At 45.3% G+C, this 27,051-nt stretch overlaps 1 protein-coding gene across 2 annotated transcripts in view; it reads left to right on the plus strand.

Annotated features, from left to right (window-relative positions):
• MTMR12 (myotubularin related protein 12) overlaps positions 1-27,051 on the plus strand; it is a gene marked incomplete at its 5' end in the record, with an annotated part of 66,754 nt that overhangs the window by 23,065 nt on the left and 16,638 nt on the right. For both annotated transcript variants that reach the window (XM_082621442.1, XM_082621441.1), the window contains 7 exons: positions 3,620-3,680; positions 6,358-6,500; positions 7,840-7,912; positions 8,766-8,896; positions 10,194-10,287; positions 14,330-14,459; positions 20,085-20,160. In XM_082621442.1, the coding sequence (XP_082477568.1) occupies positions 3,620-3,680; positions 6,358-6,500; positions 7,840-7,912; positions 8,766-8,896; positions 10,194-10,287; positions 14,330-14,459; positions 20,085-20,160 (708 nt within the window). The remainder of the gene's footprint in view (positions 1-3,619; positions 3,681-6,357; positions 6,501-7,839; positions 7,913-8,765; positions 8,897-10,193; positions 10,288-14,329; positions 14,460-20,084; positions 20,161-27,051) is intronic.

Below are 27,051 nucleotides of genomic sequence, written 5' to 3' on the forward strand. Positions count from 1 at the left end.
GTTACCGAAACACTCCTAGCATGTACATATGCAAAAATAGTCCCTCTTGTGTAACCTAGAGCAATGCATCAGGATCATCTGGGGAGCTTCTACAAAACCTGAGGCTCAGCTGCATTCCCCGCACTCTGATTCCTCAGGCTTGTGTTGGGGCCTGAGTGTCTGCAGAGGTGACAGGCTCCCCAGATGATCGGATGCTCCACAGGTTTGAGAACGCTGCCTCCCAGAGGCTTGATTTATTGGCATCTCCTGGGATGGAAATCATAGTCATCTCCAAAACAGACCACACACCAAACAGGTTCTGTGAAGACACCATGACTTCGCTCTTGTTCTTCAGCCTCAAGACGGGCTGCTGGGCTCTCCCTGCCTCAGCCGTACCCGTTTCTTCTAGTGCCGTGCTTCAGTCTGAATCAAGAAATTCAGAAAACTCATGCCAACCAGAGACTTCTACCCAAAACAAACCAAAAGTATTCCATTTTTATTTGTTGACAGAACTGGTTGTGTGTTGTAGGATTTGATTGGTCGCATCCCCATGGTGTCATTTAACATGTTTCTCTGTCCTGGTATTCAACCTATACATTGGTAGGTTGACCTAGCAGCTCAAGCAGATTGAGATCAGATATTTTGGCAAGAATTCTTCATAGATGGTGTGGTAGGTTGAAGAGGGGGCCCAACATGCCTCTCTTTTTGTTATGTTAACAGTCATCCTTTTTCCAGTTTTTTACTGTATGATATTTTTTATTCTTATTATGGAAAAATTTGATTTTGACCCACTAAATTGATTTACAACCCACTAATAGATACAAGCCCTAGTTGGAGAAACATTGTTCTAGAGGGGGAGATAAGCATGCACATGGGTACTTAAAAAGTAATATTATAGGTGCTGACAGAAGAATGTATAACATGAATATTCTAGTATGGGGATAAATTTGTTTATGAAAGTAATGAAAATCTATATAAAGATGTAACCGCTGTTGAGTCTTAAAGTTAATAGCCATTTATGATTGTTGTTTTGGTCCACTAATTCATTAAGCATTGCTAATTATCTTTGAATATCTGATAAACACTGAACCCAGCATAGAAGCATTTGAAGATTTTTTTTTTTTTTTTTGCGGTATGCGGGCCTCTCACTGTTGTGGCCTCTCCTGTCGCGGAGCACAGGCTCCGGACGTGCAGGCTCAGCGGCCATGGCTCACAGGCCCAGCCGCTCCGCGGCATGTGGGATCTTCCCGGACCGGGGCATGAACCCGTGTCCCCTGCATCGGCAGGCGGACTCTCAACCACTGCGCCACCAGGGAAGCCCTGAAGATATTTTTATTGAGAAACAGTGACACAGAACCTGGCCTTTATTTCTTATTAGAAGTGATTGCATCCCATTGCACTGCCGTATGGTTTTAGGTAACTTAGAATGAGGAAATATGTTCCCGGCCGCCTTTACTGAGCCCTGGTATGCTGCAGAGTGGTTGGCTCACTATTGACTTGATACGTTCATATTGGGTTGGCTAAAAAGTGCCTTTGGTTTTTAAGTAAAAATAAAAGACTTATTTTTCATTTTCACAAAGAACTTTATTGAATAACGTATTCACCCTTTGTTCCACTACCTTCTGCCATTTTCAGGCAACTTCATAATTCCATCTTCCCAAAACCTTTTATCTTTTTGAGCAAAGAACTGTTCCAGTTGCCTTTTACAGTCTTCCAGGGAATTGAAATTTTTTCCACTAAGAGAATTTTCTAAAGAGCAAAATAAGTGGAAATTCGAAGATGCAATGTCTGGTGAATACGGCGGATGAATCAGAACTTCCCAGCCAAACTGTAACAGTTTTTGCCTGGTCATCAAAGAAACATGCAGTCTTGCGTTATCCTGATGGAAGATGATGTGTTTTCTGTTAAGTAATTCTGGATGCTTTTCATCAAGTGCTGCTTTCAGTTGGTCTAACTGGGAGCAATACTTGTTGGAATTAATTGTTTGGTTTTCCAGAAGGAGCTCATAATAAAGGACTCCCTTCCAGTCCCACCATATACACAACATCACCTTCTTTGTTGTTTTTTAAAATCATTATTATTATTATTATTGGCTGCATTGGGTCTTCATTGCTGCGCGCGGGCTTTCTCTAGTTGCAGTGAGCGGGGGCTGCCCTTTGTTGCGGTGCGCGGGCTTCTCACTGCAGTGGCTTCTCGTTGTGGACCACAGGGTCTAGGCGCGCGGGCTCATAGAGCACAGGCTCAGTAGTTGTGGCTCATGGGCTTAGTTGCTCCGCGGCATGTGGGATCTTCCCGGACCAAGGCTCGAACCCGTGTACCCTGCATTGGCAGGGGGATTCTTAACCACTGCGCCACCAGGGAAGTCCCAACATCACCTTCTTTGGTTGAAGGCCAGTCTTTGGTGTGGTTGGTGGTGTTTCATTTTGCTTACCCCACGATCTCTTCTGTTCCACATTATTGTACAGTATCCACTTTTCATCGCCTGTCACAATTTGTTTTAAAAACAGAACATTTTCATTACATTTAAGTAGAGAATCACATGCAGAAATACGGTCAAGAAGGTATTTTTCCGCTTAACTTACGTGGAACCCAAACAATCAAAGTGATTAACATAACCAAGCTGGTGCAAATGATTTTCAACGCTTGATTTGGGTTGAGTATGTTTTTGAGTATGTTGGCTATCTCCTGCATGGTATAACGTTGATTGTTTTCAATTAATGTCTTAATTTGATTGCTGTCAACTTCAACTGGTCTACCTGACCATGGAGCATCGTCCAGCAAGAAATTTCCAGCATGAAACTTCACAAACCACTTTTGACACGTTCGATCAGTCACAGCACCTTCTCCATACACTGCACAAATCTTTTTTTGCATTTCAGTTGCGCTTTTACCTTTGTTGAAGTAGTAAAGCATAATATGCTGAAAATCTTGCTTTTTTATTCCACCTTCAATATTAAACTGGCTATACAAAAATTCACCAATTTTGATAAGTCTTTTTAAATGCACGCTGATACGACAGCTGTCACATACAATCTAACAGAATTGTTTCAAATGAAGTTAAAGACAACTAAGTGCTACTAGAACCATCTTCTGGAAAAAACCGAACAAACCTTTTGGCCAGTCCAGTAGTTTCCTGTTCTTACCTTCAAGCCCTTTACACAGGTTCATTTTCTCTCAAAGGCACACAACAATCTTCTTTTGTTTTCGATCCTTGATTCTCACTGGAGAAAGAGAGGAATCATTCTGTGGACTGTCTTCCATTCTCTTTCTGACTCTGCTTGAGCTGCTTTTCTTTGCTCTGTGACATTTATTCCTTTATATGGGGAGTGCCTATCCCTGTCCCTCCACTTGGGACAACTGATAGTTGTCAATTCTAAATAATTAGTGTAATACATTGAACCAACTTGTTGAAATTTTCTGACTTCCTTTAGTTAAAAATGCTTAAAAAAAAAACTTAACACTGTAAATCAATTATACTTCAATTAAAAAACAAAACAAAACAAAACTTAGCTTGTCACATAAACAAAAAGCTCCTTAGCGAATATGATGTTTTAGTGTGTATTCTGAAAGTATGGCTTTATGTTATTCATTTTGAGCCCTTAAATAAAGAAAAATATTACCCTTTTCTCTTCTCTTTTAGGAAATTCACACAAACGAAAAGGAAGTAACAGAGAAGGAAATAACTCTTCACTTGTTGCCAGGTAACAGTCATGTTAGCATCTTACCTCATGTGCAATTCAAAGCCAGTGATAAATTGTGTCATCCCTAGTGGCACTATATATAAACTCCTTTGTTTTCATCCAGACAGTGTGTGACAGTAATGAGTTGGACAAAAATATCAATGTCTTTAGTTCAGTAACTGCTTACCTGGGACTGAGTATTCCAACAGCTACAAAGAATTTTTGTTTCCCCTTCCCCACAGCTGATGAAAATAAACGTGGGAAATTCTCACCTCCTTTGTAAGCAAATGAGGTCTTTTTACAGGGTGCCTTACTTGGCCCCATCCAGTATTCTGGTCTCCAGTCAGGAAGATCCTGGTCCCCTGCAGATCCCTACACCCAACCCCTTCTGGGGTTTAACCAACCCTGGGGCTGCCAGGGCTCTGCTCTTCGGTCATCGCCAAGGACCCTGGATTGGTTGGATTTCTTCCTCCCTCCCTTCCTTCTTTCTTTCTTTCTTCCTTTCTTTTTCTTTTTCTTTTTCTTCCTTCCTTCCTCCCTCCCTCCCTCCCTCCCTCCCTCTCTTCCTTTCTTCCTTCCTTCCTTCCTTCCTTCCTTTCTTTCGTTCTTTCTTTTTCTTTCTTTCTCTCTCTCTCTCTCTCTCTCTTTCCCTCTCTCTCTCTTTCTCTTTCTCTCTCTTTCTCTCTCTTTCTTTCTTTCTTTCTGATGGAGGAGAGTGACTCTATAGCTTAAGTCAAGTTTTAGTCATTTCTGAATTCAGAAACAAACTTCTTGGTGGTGTAGCCTCTCCATATATGGGGCTATCCAGTGAGTTGTGCATTCGATTGTTTTGCTACTTTCTTTTTTCCAGTCCCAAATAGCTTTTTTCATAAGTATTTTTAGATACATTTCCCAAAAACAATTGAGTCCTCATTCTGGTTCTTTTAATTTTATTCCATTTTATTGAGAGGTTATGAATATGTACAAGTTTCTGACTAATCCACCTTATTTGGTAAACATACCAGAATCTCTAACTTTTTAAAAAATGTTTTTAAGTTTCAAAGGCTTTTCCCTATAATAATGGCCTAAACCTCAATCCATATATCTTATTGTATTTCCTCTTCTTGGGTTATATTGTAGATTCTGAAATTTACTTTTGTCTTTAGCTTAGTGTTATGTACATTCTCCCATCCCCTGGATTCCTGACGGCCTCTTCTAGGTGTGCAGCCCAGGTTTCCTAGACTAGACTGTGATCTTTTCCAGCTCGTGCCTCCCATGACCTGAGACTTTGAACGTACAAGCTGACAAGTGTGGTGCAGGTCGCCGTGCTTGCAGAGCCTCTCCTGGATGTCGTTTTAGCCCCTGTGTGCCACCTTCTGGTCTCCAGTGCCTGACCATGGACCCATATGGCTTGCCTGGTCTTGGGAGAGGCTCACCATTAAAGTTGTTTTACACCAGGAGTTGGAAGCACAGGAAGCCTTGCTCACATGTCTTCTACCTTGGATTCAGCTGAAGCACTTTTTCTGGGACTATTTTAAACCCTAATGAAGCCCTGACTTCACTGTTTTCTTCAAGCCCAGTGGTCTCTGTAGAGGCTGACTTGGTGACCGAGCCATCTTCCTGTATTTCCATTGTAATTAACCCCTTGGAAGAGAGAAAAAAACAAGATGAAATATAATATGTGTCCCCTGATAGTCTTAGTGTCTGAAATTCTTCTTTGTTTTCATATTCAAAGTTAGAATAAATGAGTTTTGAGCCAAATGGTAAATTTAAAGACATTGAAGGAAATATCCAGAGGGAGATTCTAAGGAGAAGATGGTTACCTGTTGGATGAGAAGAAAATTCCCTTTTCTTTCTTGTCACAAAGTATTTACACTTAGTTTTTTTTTTTTTAATTTTACACTTAGTTTTTCATTTCCCCTGTATCCTTCTTTTTTTCCTGCCCTTACGCAGGCGTCCAGCCCTCACGAGCCTCTCCACTTCCTGCCTATCCCTAAATCCTCATCTTTTTGACTATAGTGAGAAGTACTCTCTATCACCAGGAAATACAGCTCTCATGCTGCTGGGCGTCTGCAGATAGAGCAGGAAAGGTGACACACTGAGAGGAAATACTCTCAACTAAGAAAGAGAGGAAACAGGTTTTTTTCCCACAAACCTCTGACCTCCCTTTTCCTCCCATCCTTGTCCGTGGAGCCAGAATGAGTGCAGTCGTGCTGCACCCTGTGTGCCTGAGGAAGCTGCCTTAGGGCCCCGGGCCAGGGAGGCACCCGCCCTCTTTCCGCAGTTCCGGGGTGAGGAATGGCCCACCCTCACAGGAAGGGGGGCTCCAGAGCTACGTGCCAGAGCTCACTGGCCAGCCCTTCTGGCTTTGCTCACTTGGGTACCGCTTCTCCAGAACTTCTGCTTGGGTCCAGGTGATAAAAGCACTAAGGTCTGTGTTTGTAAGTGTAGCCGAGATCATTTCTACCTGTTTGGACACGTCCATCATTCACAGTGAGAAGATAGAGAAGTGCCCCATGTACAAGTGTATCCGAGTCATTGTGATTTCACTTCTCCACGGTCCCCACCCTGCTTCATCTTCTCCCCTAGGTTTTGCAGCTCCCATGTGCTGTGTTGTAGTGTGTGTTCGTCTTACAGGAATAGAGCCGGGAAGCTTGTACTGTTTGCGTTCTGCATGTTCCTGAGGACTCTCAGGAGGACTTGTTTTGGTTTTGATCAGGTGAACAGCTGCTCTGTGAAGCCAGCACAGTACTGAAGTGTGTCCAGGAAGACTCCTGTCAGCGTGGAGTCTATGGGAGGCTTGTCTGCACAGACTTCAAGATTGCTTTCTTGGGCGATGACGAATCTGCATTGGATAATGATGTATGTATGAGCTGCACTTGGCTGAGTTTGTGGGAGCACTGCATTGGGGGCCCCACTGTCTTTTCTCCCAGCTTCTCAATAACTCGCCCCTAACGCATGTAAACACAAAGGCCAGAGTCTTTCCCACCACGAGTCTGCTCTCCCTCCTTTGGGATCCCCTTTCAGTGGGAAGACCACTCTGCAGCTTCCCACCAGTGACTCACGTCACGCTGGCTTGCGTTTGACCTCGTAGGTTGACACCGTCAGCTTTTAATTTTCTTCTGTATTTCAGCACAATACCGATCACTCATGGGAATCACATCTCCCCAAATATACTAGTTCCCCATGTTTTCTCTATACTGAGCTCTTCCTCAAGTTTAGGAACTGAATTCAGTTATGAAACTGGTGCTGAATGCAGCACTGAGTTTGGGTTGACTTTGTGTTGGCTCTGTGCTTGTAAGACTTGTCCGCCTTAGGAAGAGTGAGCAGTGGAGTGAGGGGGGAACACCCGCAGCCCTCAGGGCGCGCTGGTGGTCATGGGACCGGCTGGCCCGGCCACGCCAGCGCCCCGCCACCTGACCGCGTGGGCTTCTGTGCAGCTGTTCCTGTGGCGGCCTGGTTCCTAGTCCTGTACAGAGGCAGCATTTACAGAGCTTGAATCTCCCGGGGTTTTCTTCCTGCCTTCTCGTAGCTCTGTCACTCGCCCGTCTTCATTTGTGTGGAGGAATCTGAACCTGTGCGCCACCTGCCAGCATCTCTCAGGGTGTTGTGCCTGCGGCCTGGTGGGTTGGCCTGGGAGCAGCCGGCAATGGCATGTCCCGCCTGGGTTTGAAAACGAGTGTTCGCAGCATTTCTCACACACTTCACTCCTTCATCGTCCCTTTCCTAGGGATGTGACTACATTTCCCTGTTTGTTTGTGTAGGATGTATACCTTTTCATTTATTTTTTCTAGCTTTACGGAGATACAATTGACATTTAACGTTGTACTAGTTTAAGATGTACAACGTGATGAATTTGGTGTATGTATGTATTGTGAAATGATCATCGTAATATGTTTAGTTAACATCCATCACATCACATAGTTAAACAATTTTTTTCTTGTGATGAGAACTTTTAAGATCTACCCTCTTAGCAACTTTCAAATGTACAATGCAGTATTAACTCTAGTCACCATGCTGTACATTACATCTCCAGGACTTGTTTTGTAACTGAATTTGTGCCTTTTGACCACCTTTACCCATTTCCCCCACCCACTCCCCATTTTTCTTTATATGCAAGTGGAGGATGGTGATTTGCTCTACCTGTAAATGTCACAGTGCATAGCAAGGAATCACAGTTGTTTCCTTTTGAATTTTTTAGGAAACGCAGTTTAAGAATAAGGTTATAGGAGAAAATGACATTACCCTCCACTGTGTTGATCAGATTTATGGAGGTGAGTATCTGTTTTCCCCTGGGGTGTTGCCAGCCTTTGAAAGTATAGCTGATAATGATGAGTTTTGTGGTTTTTTGTTCGGTCCTTTATAGTTTACTGAAATTTCTTCACATATTTATCTTGTTTAAATCAGTTTTATGGATGATAAAACTGAGATGCGAAGTGGCTTATTTGGGGTCGCTTAGCTGGAGGAGCTTGGACTTGAACATGGAACCTGTTCTTTCTAATACTCCACGGTGCCATTACATGATAGATGTTGATCATATGTCAGTGTTAGCTGTGCAGATCTCACTTTAAAGGCTCACCTGATAAAGGTCTGTCGTACCACACTCGGGTGTCTTTTCTTCTGACTAAACAAAGCCTCTCTGGGCTCCACTTCTCTATTTTTGTAGTCAGGGCTTTGTCAGAAATCATTCAGTAGCCATTTATGGTGTTCCCAGCACCAACAGGTGCTGCGTGGTCCAGACTCAGGGAAAGGGAGGAGGGTGTCAGGAGGGGCCCCAGCCATAAACCTGGGAGTTGACTGTCCCAAAAGCAGATCCCTAGTGATCTCCCATCTTTCGTAATCTCAGCTTTCAGAGCCGGGTTTTCTGCAGGAGTCAGTTCTGCCAACAGTGGCCAGTCCATTTGGGTCTTGTGCTTCCTCGGGAGGAATGAGGAACCCTGGCTGTTCCAGAGAACAGGGCCCCTGCTGGGTGGGACTGGGCCCTGCTGACAGTTACTTAGAAGCTGGTGCCTTTCCTCTCACTTTTGAGAGGTGCCCTTGGAAGTTAATAGTCTACCTTGTTTCTTTAGCATTTAATTGTTGTCTTATAACATGATTTCCCTTCTTGATTTCATTGTTGATGTGTAGTGTTTGATGAGAAAAAAAAGACTCTCTTTGGACAGCTGAAGAAATATCCTGAGAAACTCATCATCCACTGCAAAGACCTCCGGGTATTCCACTTTTGTCTGAGGTACACAAAAGAAGAGGAAGTCAAAAGGGTAACTAGTCTCATGTGTTTTTAGGTTTTATTTCCCATCAGGTTTTCCCCACTTCAGTTCTTGCTTCCATTGCACAAAGGCTGAGGGGAACCTTTCATTCTGTAAAGTTGAAATTGGTTATAATCACATGTGCTTTGATTAGAATTGAGAGAGAATTTGGTAGAGCAGGACTATATTATCTTGGCACATGCCTGCGTTTAATCCTTCAGTTCATAATGTGTTCATTCCCAGAGCCTGCAGAGGGTGGGAGGTGGTAAACCAGGATCAGAAGGCCGTCAGGGGAAAGGGGAGGATGGAGCAACTAGAAGCAACCCCCTTTCCCCACCTCTGACAGCCTTTCCAAAAGGCAGCAGCAGCGACCCCCAGCTCCCGGCATGAAGGAGCTGACATCTGGGAGGTCGTGGTTACGTGTGCAAGGAGGGGGAGGTACACAGTCATGGGCAAAGTGAGTCACCAGATGAGCCTGTGCTTTTGGTCCCTTACTTAATCTGGTTGCTGCAGCAAATTGAGATGTGTAACTGGGCAGACTGGTCACAATGGTTATTGTAGCTTCCAAGATTTCTCTTAAGATGTTGAAGGTCTCAGACTTGCCACGGTCATGGTAGGTACATCAGGGGGAAACCTAGGGAGAGACCAGTTTATCTGTTGTCTTTGGCTGCAGTGAGTTATGCCTTCTTTTCAGGTATACTCTTAATTTTCTTTCAGGTAGTGTGGTAGATCAGTTAGAATAATAAACTTGACTCCAGTGTCCTGAGCAGGAAAAAGAGTGGTGTAGACATGGAAAATTCCTTGAGAAGCCAGAAACTTTATTTTGAATGATGATTTTAGTCTTCTATCCAAACATACTTTTGTTTGGAACTTCAAACAAAAAGCATGAGGGATTGATTGCCTTATCTTCTAGAAGAAGATCCTTAAGGCCACAACAAATAGGAACAGAATAGCTAAGCATCTTGGTTATTATCTCGTCAGCTATATATCTTTGACGTGTCAGATTTTTGGAGTATCTGAAAATGGCACTTAAGTTTTTTTAGCGCTTTGTTTTTGAGAAATTAGACTATGTTTTAAAAATTGCCCTAGAGACTCAAAGCTCTTGAAAACCTGACAAAATGGTTAGCGTTCTGTTTATTTGGCATTATTTCAAGAGATCACATCACAGATACAGACCTCAGTGAGAGTTAGTTAGCATGCTGCCCACCGGAGCCCATTAGCATTACGGAAACCTAGACAACTTGGGTCTTGTCTCTCAGTGTTTATCTGCCAAAAGCATGACTGTATCCATTGCTTGGTTCTTTTCCAGATTGTCAGTGGCATAATCCATCATACCCAGGCCCCTAAACTGCTTAAACGATTGTTTCTGTTTTCCTATGCGACTGCAGCACAAAACCACACAGGTAAGCTTTCACCCGCAGGTAGGCAGGCCCCTTCCAGTTCCTACCTGCAACTTGTGGGAGAAAACCCATCCATGGGTTTTGTTCCCCTCTTCTCTAGCCATGGGTCGCCTCTTGCTTGGGTGAATCATTCAGATTTCTTTTAAAAAAAGGTTTCTATTTCTTTCCTGTGATCTTTGCTTCTTTAACTCATCTTTTAGGTTTGTTTGCTTTTTGTGAGGGATTATTAGTTTGTTGCTTATGAAAGAAAATCAATATATTATGATTGGGAATGTGAGGCTATAGAGAAGCAAAACTGAGACAAGTTTAAAATCACTCTGTCTGTCCCTGGATTCTGTTTTTCACTTTAATACACTTGGTTTCATTTCATGAGACCCTAAAAAATGTCTTGCATTCTAGAAAGTTTTTAAACAACCAGAACATGCCTTATAGCAAATGTTCGGGGGATGGGGAATGGAACAGTTGTACCTAAGAGAGCACATCAGAAAAGTAGTTTGGTTAGAAAACTTAGAATTCCAAATGTTTTCCATTCGGTTCCCTGAAAAAGAGATCAGTCTTTGAAGTAAGAAAGTGTGGTCATCTGAATTAGCTGTTAATACTGCCTAGCTTTGTACAGTGTTTCCACAGATGTCTGTCCTCGTCCTTCTCCGGATCTCTCCTCCTCCGTCCGTCCACTGGCCCTGTCCATTCCTGGTTTTTTTTAAAATTCCAGATTATTAACAGTATTTTTATTTTTTTCTTCCAGTATTATTGAGATATAATTGGCACATTACTGTATACGTGTAAGGTGTGCAGCATAATAATTTGATACACATACATCTTGAAATGGTGACCACAGTAAGTTTAGTGAACGTCCATCATCTCATATAAATATAATATTAAAGAGATAGAAAAAATGTTTTTCCTTGTGATGAGAACTCTTAGGATTTACTCTAACAGCTTTTGTGTATAACGTACAGCAGTGTGAATTCTATTTATCATGTTGTGCATTACCTTCCTATTTGCCCATTACTCTTTTTTTTTTTTGCGGTACACGGGCCTCTCACTGTTGTGGCCTCTCCCATTGCGGAGCACAGGCTCCGGACGCGCAGGCCCAGCGGCCGTGGCTCACTGGCCCAGCCGCTCCGCGGCATGTGGAATCCTCCTGGACCGGGGCACGAACCCGTGTCCCCTGCATCGGCAGGCGGACCCCCAACCACTGCGCCACCAGGGAAGCCCGCCCATTACTCTTAACGTGAAGTTGATGTTTACTGATCCTGAGTGCCAGGTGCCTTTCATCAGGGAGGTGGCCTGTTAGTTTAACTGCATATATCATGCTTTCTGGAACGCAGAGTTGCTTTGTCGCTAACTGCTCATTTGGTAAATGTTTATCGAACGCTTGCTGTGGGTCACGCACCCTGGGTACGTGAACAGGACTAAATCCCTGCCCTCTAAGAGCTTCAAGTCAAACAGAGTGATGTGTCCTCTGGTGGGAGGGAACGACCACGCTGGGGGAGGGAGGGCTGTCAGAGGGCGAAGGCTGGTCCTGAACTGCTGGTGAAGGATGTGGAGTGGCCGGTAGGCACACAGGAGTATTTGAGGCAACGGGACTGGCGTGTGCAGAGATGTAGATATCTGAGAGAGTAGCTTGCATTTGGGGGACTATGGTGATCTAGTAGAAAAGGTACGAATTTCCAGGTCTCTCCCACCTGAGTTCAAATCCTTGTCCAGCTGCCTAGTAGCTGTGTGATCCTGGGGATGGCACTTAACTCTTGGGCCTCTGTTTTCTCATTTCAAAACATAGTATTGTTAATGCTTCCCTTGAAGTGTTGTGAAAATTACAAATTGTTAAATGTATGGCACACAGGGTGCCGTCATTAAATGAGGGTTAATTGAGAGTGTAACTGCTTATTCAGGACGGATTATGCTCAGAGAGCTACACTGACATAAAATATACTTAGCACTACTATCAGGCCGAACATAAAATTTGTTCCTTAATTCAGTAAGTTCATCTTTGTGAATGATCTTTTCACTGTAGCCATATGTATAAGTGCTGATTAGCTGGGTGCTGGCTGACAACAGCTTGTTGCAATATGAGATATACACAATATGACTTCTTTGTTGATTGCTGTAATTTACATAAACATTTATTGGGTCTACATTTGAAAATCATACTCTATTTTTAGGAATTCTGCCACTTCCTTATATCCTCATTCTTGGTCTGGACCCAGCACAGGACGGTTTCTCGGCTCCCCAGCATGTGTTGACCTGTGTGCCAAAACCCTTACCTTGACTGACCCTGGCAGTAAGATCCCACGTGCCGCGGGGCAACTAAGCCCGCGTGCCACAACTACTGAGCTCATTACCTTGTGGTGGCTTTTTGTGCTAAAGCCCAGGATATATAGCATCTTCTATCTGAATTCTAGCCTTCTTTTCTCCTTCCACCCTCCTTTTTTTTTTTTGATGAGTAAAGTTTATAACTGATAGGTGCAAGTTGACCAGTTTGCTTTTTGATTGAGTAGAGGTTTCTAGAGGTGGGTGCTTTGCAGTGTGAACATCTTTCATTTTACTCAGGCTTAATAATTCACAAATGTACTTTGGCTAAAAGGTCCTAGGAGTATTGTTACTACTTATGTCCATGGGGGAATTTATTAATATTTGCATTTATTACTTTATGGAAATTTCCTTTACTGCTGCCTGGGTTTGAATTCCATTTCTGCCATTGCCTAGCTCTGTGACCTTAGGCAAGTTAATTGACCTTTCTGTGCCATATCTGTAAAATGGAGGAAATAATATTACCTACCCTGTAGGGCTGTGAGGATTGAGTTATTATATGTAATATGCTCAGGATAGTGCCTGGCATACTAAGTGCTATATAAGCTTAACTGTTGTTTTTTAATCATTATTTGTCTTATCATCCTTTGTACTATGATCTGTTTGTATTAAAAGGAGCAGGTAGGAGTTTTATTAAACACTGTTTTTCCAGGAAGGCTTGCTTTTTTTTTGATATTTTTGTTTATTTTAAAAATTTGTTTATTTTTTTGGCTGTGTTGGGTCTTCATTGCGGCACACGGGCTTCTCTCTAGTTGTGGCACGCAGGCTCCAGAGTGTGTGGGCTCTGCAGTTTGTGGCATGTGGGCTCTCTCGTTGAGGCGTGTGGGCTCTCTCGTTGAGGCGTATGAGCTCAGTAGTTGTGGCGTGTGGGCTTAGTTGCCCCGTGGCATGTGGGATCTTAGTTTCCCGACCAGGGATCAAACCCATGTCCCCTGCATTGGAAAGTGGATTCTTTACCACTGGGCCGCCAGGGAGGTCCCAAGGCTTGTTGTTTTAAGATGGGCACAGGCTTGAATGAACTGATTCGTGTAAATACCCAAGGGTGTTTGGCGCACGTCACCCCCATCAAGCTGTGCTGTCTTTGGAGAGGACCAAGGACATACCTGCTGGGCTGCAAGAGTAGTGTTCCTGGGCACTTCCTCCTAGCAGGTAGCGGCAGGGTTAGGGGCAGAAGTCCCCGTCACCGTGATGTGGCCCCTGGCTTGCAGGCCCTGACCGTGAAGGTCCATAGCTGTCTGATTTGTTTATAGCCCTCAGAAACCAGGTGTCACACTGAAAACGCCTCTTTTGGGCAGTGCATCTTCACACTGAAGGAATCTGGCATGCTGTTCAAATGAGTTTGCCATCTTATGCACACACTGGTAGGGCTAAAAATATTTTATTATTTTAGCATTTGTGCCAAGCCTGTCTTTTAGTGCTGCACAGGATCTTTTTATGTTATATAAATTATCTCATGGTCAGATGACTGAAAATGGAGCTATAAATGACTTTTGCACGGAATGGAACAAGAACAGCTGCTTTCGCCCAGCACAAAAAGACAGAGCCTCACTCATAATTTTGGATGAATGACAGAAAAAAGGAACAAGGTTAGGAAGAAGCAGTGACTTCATTCTGTGGGGATAAAAATGGGCTTTAGTGGAGGAAGTTGGGGCCCGAGGAGCCACTTTCACACCACTAAAATACCAGGGCTTCCCGACAAGGTTTTACTGTCTTTCTCAATTTGTTTTGTTAGCTACTGACCCCAAGAACCATGCCGTAATGTTTGACACACTTCAGGACTGGTGTTGGGAGCTGGAGCGGACCAAAGGCAACATGAAGTACAAAGCAGTGAGTGTCAATGAAGGCTATAGAGTCTGTGAAAGGTAAGCTCTCAGTGTCGTGCTTTTCTTTTTGAACAGCTTTGTGGAGATTTAATTCACATGCCGTACAATTCACCTGTTTGAAGTGTGCAGTGTTTTTTAGCACATACACAGGGTTGTGCAACCATCACTGCGGTCAATTTTAGAATATCTTTGTCATCCCCCAAATAACCCCTTACCCCTCAGTAGTCACTCCCCATTCCCCCCTCCCCACTCCGCCAGCCCTAGACAACCACTGAGTACTTTCTGTCTCTATAGATTTGCCTATTCTTGGCATTTCACATAAATGGAACCATATAATATGTGGTCTTTGTGCCTGGCTTTTTTCACTTAACATAATGTTGTCAAGGCTCATCCGTGTTGTAGCATATATCAGGATTTCATTGTTTTATTACTGCTGAATAATATCCCATGGTATGGATGTACCGTATTTTATTTATCCATTCATCAGTTGATGGACACTGGGTTCTTTTCACTTTTTGGCTACTGTGAATATGCTGCTACAAGCATTAGTATACAAGGTTTCTTATGGACGTGTATTTTCAGTTCTCTTGGGTATATTCCTGAGGGTGGAATTGGTGGGTCATATAGTAACTCTGCATTTAACCTTTTGAGGAACTGCCAGACTGTTTTCCATAGCCACTGCACCATTTTTTTTTTTTTTTTTGCAGTACGCGGGCCTCTCACTGTTGAGGCCTCTCCCGTTGCGGAGCACAGGCTCCGGACGCGCAGGCTCAGCGGCCATGGCTCACGGGCCCAGCCGCTCCGCGGCACGTGGGATCCTCCCGGACCGGGGCACGAACCCGTGTCCCCTGCATCGGCAGGCGGACTCTCAACCATTGCGCCACCAGGGAAGCCCCACTGCACCATTTTTACACTCCCATCAGCAATGTATGAGGGTTCCACTTTCTCCACATCGATACTGTGCTTTTTTAAGAAACCCTTAAAGTATCCCTTAAAACATTCAGAAGTGAATTTGTCTTTTCCATCCCATTATTATATCTGTAATCTAAATGTAAAACTTTTAGAGGCATTTCTGAATTTATATCATGTATTTGCTTTCCTTTTATCAAGCATTTTATTTATTCATTCAGTAAACATTTTTTTAATATCAATTTATTTATTTATTTTTGGCCACATTGGGTCCTCGTTGCTACGCACGGGCCCCCTCTAGTTCTGGCGAGCGGGGGCCACTCTTCGTCACGGTGTGCGGGCTTCTCATTGCAGTGGCTTCTCTTATCATGGAGCACGGGCTCTAGGCGCGCGGGCTCAGTAGTTGTGGCACGTGGTCTCAGTAGTTGTGGCTCACGGGCTCCAGAGCACAGGCTCAGCAGTTGTGGCACACAGGCTTAGTTGCTCCACTGCAGGTGGGATCTTCCCGGACCAGGGCTCAAATCCGTGTCTCCTGCTTTGGCAGGCAGATTCCTAACCACCGCCACCAGGGAAGTCCCTCAATAAACATTTCTGAGGGTTTCCTATGTGCCTGACAGTGTCCTGGCTAGTGGAGATAGAGCCTAAAAATCCCTGCCCTCCTGGAGCTTTCGTTCTAGAGGAGGAAAATGATGATAGAATATGTGAATAATTATAGTGTATTAAGAGGTAATAAGTGCTATGGAGAAAAATAGATCAGGCCAGGGACTGGGGCGTGCTGGAGATGTTGGCAGGAAGGTTGGTCAGGCAGAGGGAACAGCAGGTGCAAAGGCCCTGAGGTGGAATCTTGTCTGGCTTGTGTGAGGAACAGCGAGGAGCCCAGGGGTTGGAGAGGAGTGAGCAGGGGACAGAGCAGTAGGAGGTGTGATCCGGGAGGAGAGGGCCGGCTGGGCGCTGACGGGCAGGGAGGGTTTCAGAATTTATAGTGCAGTGCGGAGGCGTTCGAGCAGAGGCGTGATGTGATCTCACCTACATGTTTAAAGGATGACTCTGTGTAATCCTTTTTTTGAAACTTGAATCTTATCATTTTGGAACATAATCCTCAACACCCTGCTGACAGTTTCAAAAACTTCGTATTTTTCTAGAGCATTTTGTACTTATGGTTCCGAGGGGCCTCTTCAGTAGATCAGTTTTGATTTTGATCAGTCTCAGACACTTATAAGGCTAGCCCTCTCGTTACAGCACAAACTGGGGTGATGGTGGGGAGGGGCCTGCAGGGCAGGTGTCGGATCACACACACACCCATACCCACCCTGCCCCTCCTCCCCTCTTTATAGTCACAAAGCTTGGAAGGGGAGAACAAGCGCTCAGTCAGGAGGTCAGAAAGCCCTGCTCCTCGGAGGTGATGTTCTGTAATGTGATGTTGACGCTGCCAGAAGGCATGCCCGTTCCCAGGATGAAACTCATTGGTTTGCATAGGTGTCAGCACATCAGAAATACACCAGGTAGAGAAGGTGGGTGGAGTGGGGTGTCGGGCGGGGGGAGGTTCTAATTAGTGGTCCGGGGGAGAATGGAGCCTCAGCAAGACTTTGCGGCTCAGAGCACTCGGTGCCAACACACTCCCCCTGGACTGCCCCAGCCGTGCACTCGCCCCTGCGCTTCTGCCTCATGGGGATGATACAGGCAAAGCTGTGCTTTGTTTCTTACCTGGCCCTGCGGTAGCTGCCTGCATGGTCTCCCCCACCCACTCTGGCCTCCGGCATCCATTCTTCCCCTGCTTCACTGGCTCCTTGCTGTTCATGGTAGAGAGGATGAAACCTCTAACAGGCCCTGCAAGGCTCTTCGTGGTCTGACTCGTGCCTAACTCTCCAGCTTTGCGTGAAGCCCTCCAGGCGCCCTGAGTCCCTGCTGTGGGCCTCGCCTGTGCGGTCTGTCTCGGATGCTCCTTTTGCTTCCAGCTGTACCAGTGAGTTACCTCCACTTTATCGGTCAGATCTCTGCCCAGGTGTCTCTTTCAGGGAGTCTTCCCAAGACTAGATGCGGTCTCCCGTGAGAGCTTTCATTGCACTGCGTGCCCCTCTCCTTAGCACCTCCTCCGGTCGTGAGTTTATTCTTATCTGTAGCACCATTTGGTTCATGTTTGTTTCTGCAGCCCATCAGTCCCGGCGGGTCAAGGACACGGTTTTGGTTCATCTTTATACCCTCAGTACCAAGTATAGTGCCTGACTTATAAGACCCACTCAGTAAACTGGGAACAACGAATAAATTAACGAAAGCCCCAGTGGTCAGAGGAGACCCCGGCCAGTTTGGATAAGAGTAAGAAACTGAGTGTCTACTTTGCCTTCTCCTGAAAAGCCTTTCTTCATGCCACCTCCCTGTGAAGGTATAAGAAGGTCCTCAACCCTGTAGGGAGTGTGTAGCAAAGGGGAACCTAGGAATTGATGCAGCCACGGGAAGACGTTGCTGCTCTGGTGGCATCGCTCTGGGGGTCCCCTCACCCTAACTGAGGTGGTGCCTGAGAGGATCATACAACCTTCCTTGACTAAGGTCAGCTTATATGTGGAGAGGCTGTTTACTTTGTATTCAACATTCCTCCTGGTGACGGAAATGAGTGTGCTCTCCCAGGTGGGAGGGTCCGTTGCTTGTAGACATCGGGAGTCTCCCAGCAGAGCCTCTGTAGAACCACCTTGAGGTCACTGGGACAGGAGGGGACATCACACACCTCCCCACTGGTGCGGAGCGGTCCCTCTCTTTGCAGCCTCCTTCCTTCGGTGACTGCATAGTACGCACGCTAGTACCCTGGGTTCTGACATTTTTTTCCCCTTTGGTGAAAGACTGTTTATAAGGCACAATTAACTTGTGAAATATTCAACCACACTAGTAGAGGAAGACATGGAAATCTTTTAAAGCAGTGTGGCCCCATCCCAGCTTTGTCGAATGAGCCTCTGGGGAAGGAGCTGAGAATCTGGTTTACACAAAGCCCACGGGCGACCCTCCTGTGAGGGCTGGGAAACAGTTGTCTGTTTGTAGGTTGCCATCTAAGGCGCTGCTTCTCACGGTTGACTGTGCAGCCCAGCTTGTGAAAGTGCAGGTTCTGATCCTGTAGGCCGGGGCTGCTCTCCTTCTAAGTGTCCGGGAAATGCCTCTGTACACTTTGACTAGCAGGACCTTCTAGAACAACAGCTGTCATGCTGATTACACACCTGGAGAGCTTTGACACCTCCGATATTTCATAGTTCTGCGGTGGAGCCTGGACGCTGGGAATTTTTAAATCTTCCTGTGTGCCTTTAACAGGCAGCCTGAGTTTGAGAGCCATTGATCTGTGAAGAGGTTTCTTGCTTCAGTGACAGCACCTGAAGAAGGGATAGTAAGCCCACCCACTCAAGCGGACGTGAAAGAAAATATTCCAAGCACTTCGGAACCTCTAAAACCAAATAATTCTTCTACGTTTTAATGGTTTGAGGTATCTTAGCCTTGACCAGTTGTTCCCAAACCTGGTTTTACATCACAATATTATGGGAGCTTTGTTCCTTTTAATTACCTTTAAGGTTTTTTTTTTTAAATGGAAAATTTCAGGCAGTAGAAAAGAAAAGAGAATTTGATGAATTCCTTTTACCCGTCATCCAGCTTCAACAGTTATTAACTCATGGCTAGTCTCTGTGCCTCCACCTACTCCAACCCTCCCCCCAACCCCCGTCCCGCCCAACTATTTTGAAATAAATCCTAGAGCTCATCACATTTCATTCATAAATATTTAAGTTTTACATCTCTAAGAATGAAGGACTCTTTTTATAAACATAATCATAAAAGCATTATCACACCTTTCACATTTAACATTTGATTCCTTAATATCACTCAGTACCCAGTCAAGTGTTCAGATTTTCCCCATTGTTTTATAAATTTTCAAAACAATTTATTTTTCATCTTTTGATCTGTTTTATCATTAATCAAGATTCAGTGAGGGGCTTCCCTGGTGGCGCAGTGGTTAAGAATCCACCTGCCAATGCAGGGGACACGAGTTCAATCCCTGGTCTGGAAAGGTCCCACGTGTCGCGGAGCAACTAAGCCCGTGCGCCACAACTACTGAGCCTGAGCTCTAGAGCCCGCGAGCCACAGCTACTGAGCCCATGTGCTGTAACTACTGAAGCCCGCGCGCTCTAAGGCCCACATGCCGCAACTACTGAAGCCTGTGTCCCTAGAGCCTGTGCTCCACAACAAGAGAAGCCACCACAATAAGAAGCCTGCCCACTGCAACGAAGAGTACCCCCTGCTCGCCGCAACTAGAGAAAGCCCACGTGCAGCAATGAAGACCCAACGCAGCCAAAAAAAAAAAAAGATTAGATGAGATTGATATCTTGAAAATTGATAGGTTTCTTAAACTTCTTAATCTATAGAGTCTCACCCTATTAGCTTTTTCTTGCAGTTTATTTGAAGAAACCAGGCCACTTGACTGATAGTTTCCTACAGTCTGGATTTTGATGAGTACATTGCCATGGTGATTTTATTCATGAGGAAACAGACCCAGAGAGGTGGGGTTACTTACCGAGGGTTACACAGAATCAGAGGCAGAGCTAGGATTTGAACTCAGATTCCTGATTGGTTCCGACAGGGACGGTTCATCTGCACTGGTCCTTCTGAAGAGGGAAATGTGGCCCATGTCATGACACTCTGCTTAACTTCCTGTGTTCATTGACGTCGAGCTTTCATATTTAACGAATGAACTCCAGCACTAAAACCGATGACATCTCTTTCTTCTAGGTTGCCAGCATACTTTGTTGTCCCCACCCCTCTTCCTGAGGAGGACGTGCCACGCTTCCAGGGTCATGGCATACCAGTAAGTGCATCTGGAAACCCTAAATGCATGGCTTGCTCATTGACCCATCCTGGCAGATTATCCTACTTAAAGCCCTTGGCTTTGGTATTAAAGAGTTTGTCCTCAGTCCAAGAGCAATCTAAAAATACCTTAGGGACTCCCTAGAGGAGCCTCTTTGACAATGAGGCTCCTGGGGTCAGAGTTCTAAAGTTTTCACAGATGCACTGGAGTTCTCAGCAGAGACATCTTTAAAGAGCTTTTGGGGGATTACAGGCCAGTCTGGTGTTGGAAGCCGGCCTAATTTAACACCTAAATTGTTTTGACGCTGAGCCGACCCCTGTAGGGGTAGTAGAGTTTAAGATTCCTTTTGGCCCACACCATTCATCTTGAATGGGCATGGCCGAGTTTCCTCCCAGAGACAACATAGAGAGCTTACTTAATTTTCACAGAATAGACTGGGATGGGAGCCATGTTCAGTGTGTCACTGATCAAAGAAAGCAAGACTCTGGCAGTTATTCCAGTTTCTGATTGGCAGTTGGGAGTTGCCAAGCCTGCAGAGAGTTGAGTACAGAATGAGAATTACAGACAAATGCTGTGCTGTATGCACATGGCTGGTTCACCAAAAAGGTCACTCCTGTAATGGGAGGTGAGATGTCTCAGCAGGGGTCACATGCCCGGAAGCGTATGCAGGCCAGGTGGGTAATGAGTGTGGTTCTTGCAATGAACCAGAGACCCTCTGCCTGGATGAAGGGCTGGCTACTCTTCTCTGCCAGCCCGTTTGTGCCATGTGGGAATGCGGGCCTGATCTTGCCAGATGTCCAGGCTTCTCAGGAGAAATCAGAGAGATGGATTTTTATGTGAGTTTTTCCGATATCTAAATGTGTGCAGCTGTTCACAACCGCTTCAGATGTTTAAAAAACATGTCTTTGGGCCAGAGTTGGTTCACGTCCCACCAGTGTGCTACCTTTGATTTAGAGCAGTGGTTCTCAAACTTTCTGGTCTTAGGACTCTTTACACTCTTAAAAATCATTGAGGGTCTCAAAGAGTTTTTGTTTATGTGGTTGTATCTGTTGATATTTGCCATATTAGAAATTAAAACTGAAAAATTGCTTAATGTTTATTTTAGTAAAAAACTCATTACATGTTAACATGAAAATTTCTGTGAAAAATAACTATATTGTCCAAAACAAAAAAATAGAATAGTACCGTTTTACATTTTTGAAAATAGAAGACAGCTACATTCTCACATCTTCTCACTTCCTTCAGTCTGTTGTGGTATGTTGGGGTGTGGTTGAAGTACATGAAGGAAATCCAGCCTCACACAGATGTGTATTTGGGAAAGGGAGGAGTATTTAATAGCCTTTTCAGAGAATATGAAAATATTATTCTTTGATGGTATACTGAAACATTGCTAAGTGGTGGTTTCATAAACATTAATTGCAAAGGAATCTGAAAACATAGTCAGTGAACTTTTCATTCACTGCTAAATTAAAATCCATTGGTCTGTCTTGTACTTTGAATGGATCTTAAAACATGCATGATTTAAAAACATAATACACTGGTCGTTTAGAAAGTATTAGCTCACTAGGTTATACAGGTCATACAAATATTTTTTTTTAATAAATTTATTTATTTATTTTTATTTTTGGCTGCGTTGGGTCTTCGTTGCTGCGCGGGCTTTCTCTAGTTGTGGCGAGCAGGGGCTACTCTTTGTTACAGTGCGCAGGCTTCTCATTGCAGTGGCTTCTCTTGTTGCGGAGCACGGGCTCTAGGCACGCGGGCTTCAGTAGTTGTGGCACGTGGGCTCAGTAGTTGTGGCTCACAGGCTCTAGAGCACAGGCTCAGCAGTTGTGGCACACGGGCTTAGTTGCTCCGCGGCATGTGGGATCTTCCCGGACCAGGGCTCGAACCCGTGTCCCCTGCATTGGCAGGCAGATTCTTAACCACTGCACCACCAGGGAAGTCCCAGGTCATCCAAATATTGACATGCTTTCTTAGATAAAAATCACATTTTTTAATATCATCCCTGTCTCATCAGGAAAGTCTTTAAATATTGGGAATTTGTCCAGCTAAAAAGGCAGAGACTAGTTTTACAAAGTTCTAATTGTTGCTTGAAAGTTCAACTCTTATCATTGGCAACTAATTGTCAGTTGTTTTCTTAAGGGGATAGGCTCACTTCATTCTTGGTTTGTTTTTTTTTCCCTAAAGAATGAATGTCTGCCAGATACCAAAGTCTGAACACCTGTAGTTTGTCTGTCATTCACTCTTTGAGTTACAAGAATACAGCAGCTAGCTCAGCTCTCAAGTCGGTCTCATAGGTGTTTTTCCCTGAGACAAACACTTCCATGCTTTGTTTCCACTCCATCACACAGAATATAAAAACTATTAGTATTAAATATTAAATGTCATGATCAAGATTAATATAATTCATAATGTTTAGTTCTTCATTATGGACATTCTGAAGTGAAACAATTTTCTTCCAGTTTGTGGCAGTGAAGAATACAGTGGCGGCCAGTGCTGTTGGTAGCAATACCTTGGTTGGTACCAAGGCACCAGCAGTTGTAACATGATCAGTGCCAATGTCCACACAGTGAAGAAGACAAATCATATCTCAGGCCACCTGTAAAGGAGGGTCTTGGGATCTGCAGACAACATGTTGAGAATGTTCTAGAAGAATAAAAATGAGGGTCTTCATCCGTCAGCCTTTCATGGATGACTCTAGGAGAAGGGGTATGCTCTGTGGGAAGACACCAAGATGAATTGTCTGCACACTTGGGAACAGGCTGCTTCTCCATCCAGCAGTATATGAACTTTCACTACTCTGTTGTAGCCAGGCCTTGGGGCTGAGAAGTAGGAACTGTCCTGAGAAGACCTGTCCTGAGGAGTCAGCAGCAGAACGTTGACAGAAGCTGTAGGAAGGCATTCTCATCTTATTAGATCAGCCTTAATTATGTGTCCGGAAGGTCGTAGTGGAGCTTGTGATGCATGGACAGTGGAAAAATATTACACAAAATGGAGTTCACACATTCACTCAGGGAGCACAGCTCTCAATACACATCACGGAAGATTCACCACTGGTGGCAGTGAATGTGTTCACAGTTTTGTACAGCTATTATCGCTGGTCCGAGAACATTTCCGTGTCTCTGCTTTTTCACCCTGACTTTTCATCTAGTCTGGTCTTTCCTGCCTCCACTGAACTCCTGTTCGGGGAAGACCTGCATCCTTTGTGATTTCAGTCATACCCTTGCTGCCATTCTAGAGACTGTGGCCTCCTGGACCCTCTGCTGTACTCCAGTCCTGAGTATTTATGCTTTTGCTGTGGGGCTAGTGAACATTGCTACAGATTGTTCAGACCAAACAGCAGAACGTTTTGTTTTGTTTTGTTTTGTTTTGTTTTGTTTTGTTTTTAAGGGCTTCAAATGCTTGGCTGCTTATTTATTTATTTATTTTTGGCTGTGTTGGGTCTTCATTTCTGTGCGAGGGCTTTTCTCCAGTTGTGGCAAGCGGGGGCCACTCTTCATCGCGGTACGCAGACCTCTCACTATCGTGGCCTCTCTTGTTGCGGAGCACAGGCTCCAGACGCGCAGGCTCAGTAGTTGTGGCTCACGGGCCTAGTTGCTCGGCGGCATGTGGGATCCTCCCAGACCAGGGCTTGAACCCGTGTCCCCTGCATTAGCAGGCAGATTCTCAACCACTGCACCACCAGGGAAGCCCCAGCAGAGCGTTTTAATGGGATACGTGAAAACCGTGACCTTGCTTCCCTTGGGCCCCTGTTGGGCTCAGCAGCCTGTCGGTGAACTCCTCCTGGTTCCTGTGTCGTTCCTCCCCGGGGCCAGGGTAGCCATTTTTTCATCCTCTTTAAGTCGGCGATCCCACCCTTAACTCCCTTCCTGCCATCGACCACCTTTCCCTTAGTCCCGAGGGGTCCTTCCGCTCCGACCCAGACCTCTGCCTGGGCTCTGGACTGCCTCTGCCCCGGATCTGTCTTCCGTCGCTGTGCCCCTTCCGCGTGTATCTCCGGAGAGTCTGCTCTCTTGAAGGCACGCTCACGTCTCCCTCACCTGACGAAGCCCTTCCTTAACAGCTGAGCGCGGGCTTGTTCTCCTTGCCTGCGCCGCCTGTATGTCAGGACTGTACTGATGCCCTCCGCTTGCCTCTGCCCCCTTTCCTCTTGCAGCAGGGCTTCTGCCCGCCCGCGCTCTGCTGCTGACCCTCAGAGTCACTGAGCCTGGGCGGCCCCCGTTCTCCACACCGTCAGTCATGGTAGTTCTGGGTGCACCCCCGCCCCCTTTTTTGCCTTTTAAATTCCTGTCTTGGCTTTGGAAACACGATGCTGTCTTGGTCCTCTTACCTTCTTAGTGGTTCCTTTCCTTCTTTCTTACGCTGCTTTCTAGCCTCCAATTGTAGAGGCTCCCCTAAAGCTCTTTGGCTCTATTAAGAGAGACACCTTAAGATGTACCAAATAATGTACAAGCTATTAGGTATAAAATAAGCTGCAAGGATATATTGAACACCATGGGTAATATAGCCAACGTTTGACAGTAACTATAAATGGAGTATAAGCTTTAAAAATTGTGACTCACTATATCATACACCTGTAACTTATATAATATGGTACATCAGCTATACTTCAATTTAAAAAAAAACAAAAAACAACAAAGATCTACCAAATAATGAATAGTCTCCCCCTTCCCTTTTTCTTTTTTTGTTTTAATAAACAGGATTATCACACTGATTCTTGTCTGTTGTCAAGTCATTCTTACTAAGAGCCCTGTGGCTCTTTCCCAGACAGAAATTGTACATATTACAGTAGGAGAAGACATAGGTCTTTTGCTAAATTCCTGTGAGACGTCTCTCTCTGACCAAGAATTTTGCTTGTTTTCTATTTACTGTTTCAAACAGAGAATGTAAGGGAATTGTCCCTTTGTGCCTCAGCTGGGAGGTGACAGTTGAGCCCCAGATAGGAAATGAGCTGTGGTTGAATGTCACCAAGAGCAGATTCTTTCTGCCCCAGTAGAGGAGATAAAAGGCTTAAGAACACTGAACTTCCTAGAACCTGTCTCGAGGCATGGCTAAGAGTGTGTCCCCCCATCTCAGAGTGATCTGCACCCACCAGGGGGCAGGAGTGCCTGGGCATGACGTTGGAAAAGGGGGTAAGAGGGCAGCAAGGGGCCCGTCGATTTGTCTCACTGTTCCAGCACTTCCGTCTCGTTAGGAGCTTACAGAGTCGGTAACTCTTTGGGCAGTTCCTGAAGCAGTTCTGCGTCCCTCTGGCCTCGCTCCGGGGTGGGCTCACGTCTCTTCCACTGAAGCTGGCAGGCAGCTCCTGTGTCCAGAGCTGCAGTCCTGCCTTCCTCTCCTAAGTCATAATCCTCATCTTGGGAGTCTCCTCAGTATCTTCGCACAGATGTCCTATGGGCACTAGGCACCTAGCCTACCCAGTACTGATTCATCATCTTCCCCTGAAACCCCAAACCGTTTCCTCTTTCTGACTTTCTAAGCGTAGTGCAGAGTATCGCCTGGGTTTGCTGATCTCTGATCTCCAGCCCAGGATGCTGCTGGCACACCAGTGTGTGGTCTGTACGGTGCAGATGACTGGCAAGAGGGGGCCTCTCTGGGCAGCTGAAATCCTCCTGGTCTGCCTTTGAGCCAGGGCCTGAAGCCTTGGTCAGCAGAGCAGTGCTAGGCTTTCGCCACCGTTGAACGCTTAACCAGACTTTTATACGGGGCACACAATCCCCAGCCGTACTCCCCGGCCCCAATCAGTCTTCCCCTCTTCTCCATTCCAGGCTCTCCTGGCAGATTACTTTGCCCCCAAATCAATTCTAATCTCCTTGTGTTCCTATACAGCAGAGCAAACAAATGCAACTCCCACTGTATCCAGAAAAATGCCTAAACACTTGAATCTGTCACTTAGGGGCATTCGTATGATTTCTTTCTCTGTTGCCCTCCCTTTGTCATCCATTGAAATTCCCTTCTCCTGTGGTTTACCACATTCTACTTCCTATTATATTTGCACATTTATTTCCCCTTTTAGGATAGAAGCACCTTGAAGGTAGACGAAGTACCTTAGCCCTCTTTCCATCCTCTCACAGCCTAATTCAGTGCCTTGCATGCACAAGTCTCTTACCAGTGTATGTTGAATAACCAACTTTCCATGCTCTCTTGTGTGGACTTTCTCCAATGCTGGGAGCTGCCCCCTTTGGGCCATCCAAGTGGAGCACGGCCCTGAGAAGTCACTGCTGCACTGTGCGACTTGGGGAAGTTATTCGGTCTCTCCAAGCCTCAGTTTCTTGTCGTTAGTGGGGATAATACTTACACCTGTCTCAGAGTGTGACTGAGAATTAAATGACTTAATTCATGTAAAATCCTGAGATAATGAGCTGCACTCCAGTGATAGCCTCTATCCTAATAATCCTAATAATAATAATGATGATGATGATGTTGTTTTTATCATCATCATCCAGGTTCCCAGCACTAAAGCCAAGTCAAAAGGTGTATGTTAGGGCTTCCCTGGTGGCTCAGTGGTTGAGAGCCCGCCTGCCGATGCAGGGGACACAGGTTCGTGCCCCGGTCCGGGAAGATCCCACATGCCACGGAGCGGCTGGGCCCGTGAGCCATGGCCGCCGAGCCTGTGCGTCCGGAGCCTGTGCTCCGCAACGGGAGAGGCCACAACAGTGAGAGGCCCACATACCGCAAAGAAAAAAAAAAAAAAAAAAAAGGTGTATGTTAGACTGTAAGCGAGTCTGAGTGTGACCACCTAGACCTGAGTTTCTGTTGTTGTTGTCTTTAAGACTAAAGCAGCCTTTTTCATTATGAGTATAACACATTTATTCTTTGGCATAACAAAGTTGCATATATCCAGCTATTTCATATTGAAGGTGTACATTATTTCCTTGTATGAATTCAAAT

Source organism: Mesoplodon mirus (assembly GCF_964341445.2).
Source record: "Mesoplodon mirus genome assembly, chromosome: 5".
Lineage (NCBI taxonomy): Eukaryota > Metazoa > Chordata > Mammalia > Artiodactyla > Ziphiidae > Mesoplodon > Mesoplodon mirus.